The following is a 6,034-nucleotide window of genomic DNA, read 5'->3' on the forward strand; positions in this document are numbered from 1 at the left end:
CATCCAACTCGATCATAAAGGTCATATGTACTTAATGAAAGGGTATGGTCCCCTAGAGCATTCCATTTACCTTAGTTTTCGGCTCGTCGGTTCCTAAAATGATTTATCAAAATAGATGGATAGCGTGGTTACACATGCATCTGGTGAGCCCCACAGAGCCCATGACAAGACCATCTGTCTCTAGCTAGGGATTGTAATAGTACCCAATCCCCCCATTCAAACAGTTCATGAACGGTCTGGATTTGACATGCATGGACGCAGATGATTGATCGATCACAATCATCTAAGAGACGGTGAAAATCGTGTGTTGTAGACTTACAGTGTAGCGCCCATCAATCAATGCCCTTCGCCTTCTTATATGGGACAACTTGCAAATGCAACCTACACCATAGACCTCATTCAATGGCTCTTTCTCCATCTCGTCCTCTGCTCATGAAGCTTCCTCTCCTCATCTTCTCTTTCTATTGCTTCTCCATCATCACGGCCTATTCCGCTTCCCGCCACTACACTTCGATTTTCAGCTTTGGAGATTCATTAGCCGACACCGGCAACTTTCTCGTCTCTGGCGCCCTTCCATTTCCTGCAATTGGTAGACTCCCTTATGGCGAGACCTACTTCCGCCGTCCAACTGGCCGTTGCTCTGATGGGCGCTTGATTGTCGACTTCATTGGTACCATTCATTTCCTTTCCATATTCTGTACGTTGATTGGTCTTGAATCTGCTGCTGAGCCATGAGCTGAGTCACTGAGTTCATGTGAGTTCATGGGCTCATGTAGCTCAGTTTGAGAAAGAAGGATAATCTTGCTGATTAACAATGCAAGACCGTCTTTATTTCAGTTTTTTAAACTACGATTGATTAGTGTAGTATGTGTGAGTGATCCAAGGTTCAAGCCCTGGTAGTGTTACCTTTAAATAAAAAATAAAAAAAATCTTTACCATTCAAGGGTGGTCATACAGCTATTTGTACTGTTCCAAGACGGTGAACAGTCATCGATCTGGACCTATTCTTTCATCAATCCAAAGTTGTAATCATTTTAGTCTAAAAATATGAAATGATCACTTTAATTTAGTATCTACTTAACGCTAGAAAAGTGTGGCAGTTGATAAAAATCCATCCCAAACATTTATTTGTTTCTCGCGTGGAATTTTATTGCTATGCAGCTGAGTCATATGGGCTTCCGAAGCTACCACCATATCTAGGACATTCGCATGGGCAAGATCCACGGCAAGGAGTGAATTTCGCAGTGGCAGGAGCAACTGCTCTCGATTTCACCTTCTTTCAAGAGAGAAATCTTGCTAGAACAATGTGGACAAACAGTTCGTTGAATCAACAGCTAAGATGGTTTGAGGAATTAAAGCCTTCCCTTTGCAACACAGATAAAGGTTTTGCTACATAGATATATCTTTCTAGCATTTTATCTGATTTCGTGCCATTTCTCTAAAAATCTCTTTCAATTTTCATGGCGTCGTGTAGATTGCGCCGATTACTTCCGTAAATCCCTATTTCTGGTGGGAGAAATCGGTGGAAACGATTACAACTATGCCTTCTTTCAAGGTGCAAGCATGAAACAAATCCGATCGTTTGTGCCCCAAGTCGTCGACACCATTGCATTTGTCACCAGCGTATGAACTCAATAAATACTCGTGCTATGGTTTTGCAAGTGATTGATTAAAGCAATTCTAAGTTAATCTGTGTAGAAAGTTTAAAGAGGAGACAATGTAGGTGAGATCTAGGCCGTTCATCTAGTGGGACTCACTATCGAAATTCTCTAGCCCACTCATCAGATGGGCCACACATGTACATTGAATATGAACCGTCCATTGTGGCCAACTTGTAAGTAGACTAGCCTATTTTCAAGCCAGGAAGGTGTGTTCATGATGGGACCAACATAATGAATGGCCCGGATCTCTCTTGCACGTGCCACGTCGACACGTGGACCGCCTTAGCATTGCTCGATCAGTAATTGTTGGTTTGGAATTCATCCAATGCTAAGCACACAGCGAAAGTTTGATATGGGCGAATACGTCCCCAAGTGGGTCCCACTTACCAAATATCAGCTAACAGTAAACTTTCGCTATGTTTGTTTCCCACTTGATCCTCACCGTTGGTTTCTCCGTCCATGTGGGCCACGCGATCAGGTGGTAGGATTCTGATATGATCGAATGTTCGTTTGGCCCATCACAGAGATTGATCGAGCATGGGGCGGTGGATCTTATGGTGCCCGGAAATCTACCGATCGGATGCTCTTCCCTCTATCTTACTATCTTCTACACCCCTAACAAAGCAGAATACGATCCACGTAACGGTTGCTTACCGGCACTAAACCGTTTCTCGCGCTACCACAATTCGCAACTCCGACGGGCTTTAGAAGGACTACGCCAAAAGTATCCACACGCGAATATCGTATATGCCGACTACTATGGTGCAGCCATGCGATTCTTTCACGCCCCGCAACATTTCGGTGAGCTCATTTATGACATTTCCTTTTTTATTTTAGCAAGTGGGGACCATGATCCAGTGAATCTAATCGTGCTTTCTGATGGATGGGCCATTCCATTAAATTCTCCCTTTTAAATGGACGTTAACGAAAGAATACAGCAATGGTCCATTATCATTGGACAAATGAACAATTTTGGATGGTTAATATATTCCAATTTTGGATATTTTGAGATATTATCTATCTAAAATTGTCTTCACATCATATCAACGGTCTTGATCACCAAAAAATGGGCCCAATTGTACGGAATAAAGGACACAGGAAATTTTCATATCCTCAGGCATTGGGCAGTTGTCTGGTTATAAATATATGCTCTGTTACGCGCGTGTACATCCAAATCTCAAGTGGACCACGTTACATGAAACCGTGTTAAATGAACATTGATCATTGAAAACTTTATGGGGCCGTAAAAGTATTGGATCAAGCTGATCTTTATTTTTTTTCCCCCTTCATCTGGGTCTGTATGACCTAATCAACAGATTGGATGTCAAATAAACAGTACAGTGGGCCTTAGGAGGATTTTAATGGTGGATATCCAATCACTATTGTTTTCCGTGGTGTGGTCCACCTGAGATTTATATTCCTCTAATTTTTGGTAACAAGCACTAAAATGATCTGTAAAAATGGATGAACGGAATGGATGAAACACATACATCATGGTGGGCCTATAGAAAATCTTACCAGGGGAGTAGCCAATCCGTTTCCGTCCGCTAATTCACATGTCATCATATGTCAGAAGTGAATCACTGGAAAGATTCTCTATCCCAGGAATAAGATCAGTCCAATGCTCGTGTGGGCCAAAATTAACCGAATAAATGCACGGTTGTGGAAAAATCAGACGAACTTTTCCAACTTATTAAATTATTTTTAATATCAAGGCGCATCTATTAAATGGACCACATTTATCTTTGCGCAGTAATATATACACGGTGAGGTCCACCTGATGGATGGTTTAGATATTTCAGAGTCTGCCACGCGGCATATGTGATGATCCTTGAACCCTTGACCCGGTATTGAAACTCCTGGGAGTCTACCCCCGTGGAGAAAGATTAATTCAATAGGGAAATACACGTGTGTGGGATTAGCAAAGCTGAATCAACAATATCCCATTTGGGGTTCGTGGCATGGGAGCGGTGAACCCACGTATCCGAACCATACATCTTGTGGGCCCTCCTATGGAGATGCGAAAGCTATCAGACAATCCTAGCCATCATCTAGATGAGGGACTTTCCCCTTTCGGATGTGGACGGTTGACCATACTAGGCTGGGAGCAGCGATGAGCGTTTATTATGTAATGTGGGCCATCCGTGAAAGGACTCCAAATTAGCCAACTGTATCGTAAATTGTAGTAACGGGAAACGACCTAACACGAGATATCTTTGGACACCTTGGACCCATCGCCTTTATGAAAGCGGCTGGTGTTGTTCAAGGGTTAGGTTTACCTTTATGTACATGTATATTAGGAATGTCAACTTTCGGTAATGTTGATTTCCATGGGCCCCACCGTGATATATATTGGAAATCGAAGCCGTCCATTGTGTGCACACCCCATTTTTAGTCAGAAATATCAGAAAACAGTCTTGCTCAGGTGGGCCACACCACAAAGAACATTGGAGAGGTAATGGTAACTGTAGTTTTTATGTGTGGGGATATTGATTATATGCCATCCAACCTCTTTATTGTGTGTGCCTTATATGGATGAAGTGACAGCCCAAAAATAAGGTCATTTCAACACTCAAGTAGGCCACACCATGTGATTTGGAGGTCTTATGTAAGACATTATTCTATTTCTGTCGGTGTAGCTCATTGAATTTTGGATCTGACGACTGTTGGGGTGGCATAGTTTGTCGACGGTATGCATGTTAATCATACATCTCAGTGGTCCCACATCAAGCCGACCCTACCGTATGATTGGCGGGAAGCGGATTGCGTGGTGTGCACCAAGTACTGTGGGCCCACGATGATGTATGTGTTATATCCACACCGTCCATCAATTTTGCGAGATCGTTTTCAGCATGGATCATAAAACCGAGGTATATCCAGAGCTCAAGGTGGACAACAGCGCAGAAAGCAGTTGAGGAGATTCAACGTCTATGATTGAAAACTTCTTGAGAGTCACCGAAGTTTTGGATCAACCTGATATTTGTGTTTTCCTTTCATCCAGGTCTGTGTGACCTTATAAACAGGTTAATGGTGGCCCTAGGAAGGTTTCAACCGTGGACGTTATTGTCATAACTGCTTCCTTTGGTGTGGTTCGCTTATCTTTTGTATCTTATTTTCGGGCCTATGTCCTAAAATTATTTCAAAAAACAGATGGACGGTGTGGATATAAGACATACATCATGGAGGGCACATAGCTTGGTGACGTCAACACACCAAGGTCAGGTGGTGTGTAGCATCCCGCACAATCCACTTCCATAGTTGAGGGAGCGGATTAGGTGAGACCCCGCATCCACCGAGGTAGGTGGGACACCTAACCGTGGGGCCCACTGTGATGTATGTGACTACATCCACGCTGTCCATCCTTATTGAAAGCTCGTTTCAGGCATGATCCAAAAATTGAAGCAATTCCAAATATCAGGTGGACCATAATACAGGAAACATTGGTTATTGAACATGAAAAACTTCTTGTGGGCCACAACAGTTTAAGATCAAGCTGATATTTGTGTAGTTTCTTTATCCACATCTCTGTGACTTTATCAACACATTAGATAGCAAATTAATAAAAATTCTGGTGGCCCCTTGAAGTTTTTAATGGTGGGGATTCAATCCGTCTAATGGTGGAAATTCTGGTGCCACACCTGATAAGAGATGATTACTTCATCTAATCGCTGGGACCGTAATTGGACAACCGTCTAATCTGTTGTTATTGCAGGATTTACAAGTGGGGCTCTAGTAGCTTGTTGCGGTGGGGGAGGTCTGTACAATTTCAACGTATCGGCTCGATGTGGTCATCTTGGATCATGGGCCTGTAGTGATCCATCGACACACGTGAATTGGGATGGGATCCATTTAACCGAAGCGGCGTACAGGATCATTGCCACTGGTTTGATACAAGGCCCATACTCTAACCCACCAATGTCATCCCTTCATCTTCACCGTTGATTATGTATTTCCCTCTCTTGTTACAAAATAAAGTCGTTCAGATCTCGAATAACTTCCCTTACATGTGGGCTCGTGGTTCGAATGTACATACCGTTCATGTGATGGGCCATACCTTGATTTGGGATGCCCTACCTTTTGATTGGTCAATTTTCAGATGAAAATGGGTGGTTTGTGCATTCTTTTCTTAACCTTTTATCTGTGCAGGCAACCTAATGAAGGGTTACGATTTTCCAATCTGAGATATCTTTGAGAGTGTCCCATATCCACAGAGGGGGACGTCAGATCAACGGCTTAGATCACTTGACCTGTTCTCCCATATGTACCAAACCTTTCACGTCAGCAAACTATTCATTTGCTCAGCACCCTATAGTTTCTTTCAGTTCATCGCGACTCATCAATCATCACTATTATCCTTTTATATATCCCATTTT

At 42.9% G+C, this 6,034-nt stretch overlaps 1 protein-coding gene across 1 annotated transcript; it reads left to right on the forward strand.

Moving 5' to 3' along the window:
• The first annotated feature begins 371 nt into the window (after positions 1–371).
• Positions 372–5,655, forward strand: LOC131245350 (GDSL esterase/lipase At5g45910-like). Its single transcript, XM_058244745.1, has 5 exons — positions 372–670; positions 1,162–1,383; positions 1,475–1,623; positions 2,186–2,462; positions 5,374–5,655. The coding sequence occupies exons 1-5, from the start codon at positions 403–405 to the stop codon at positions 5,601–5,603; spliced, it is 1,146 nt and encodes a 381-aa protein (XP_058100728.1). The 5' UTR covers positions 372–402; the 3' UTR covers positions 5,604–5,655.
• The last annotated feature ends 379 nt before the right edge of the window (positions 5,656–6,034 follow it).

This window comes from Magnolia sinica, chromosome 5, assembly GCF_029962835.1.
Source record: "Magnolia sinica isolate HGM2019 chromosome 5, MsV1, whole genome shotgun sequence".
NCBI classification, from domain to species: Eukaryota; Viridiplantae; Streptophyta; class Magnoliopsida; order Magnoliales; family Magnoliaceae; genus Magnolia; species Magnolia sinica.

What these genes read in the sequence shown, in the direction of transcription:
- LOC131245350 (XM_058244745.1), top strand. Translation starts at nt 403, where the DNA reads ATGGCTCTTTCTCCATCTCGTCCTCTGCTCATGAAGCTTCCTCTCCTC. An exon ending in CCTTTGCAACACAGATAAAG is followed by an intron (nt 1,384 to 1,474) that starts GTTTTGCTACAT and finishes GGCGTCGTGTAG; the next exon opens with ATTGCGCCGATTACTTCCGT. An exon ending in CCATTGCATTTGTCACCAGC is followed by an intron (nt 1,624 to 2,185) that starts GTATGAACTCAA and finishes GGCCCATCACAG; the next exon opens with AGATTGATCGAGCATGGGGC.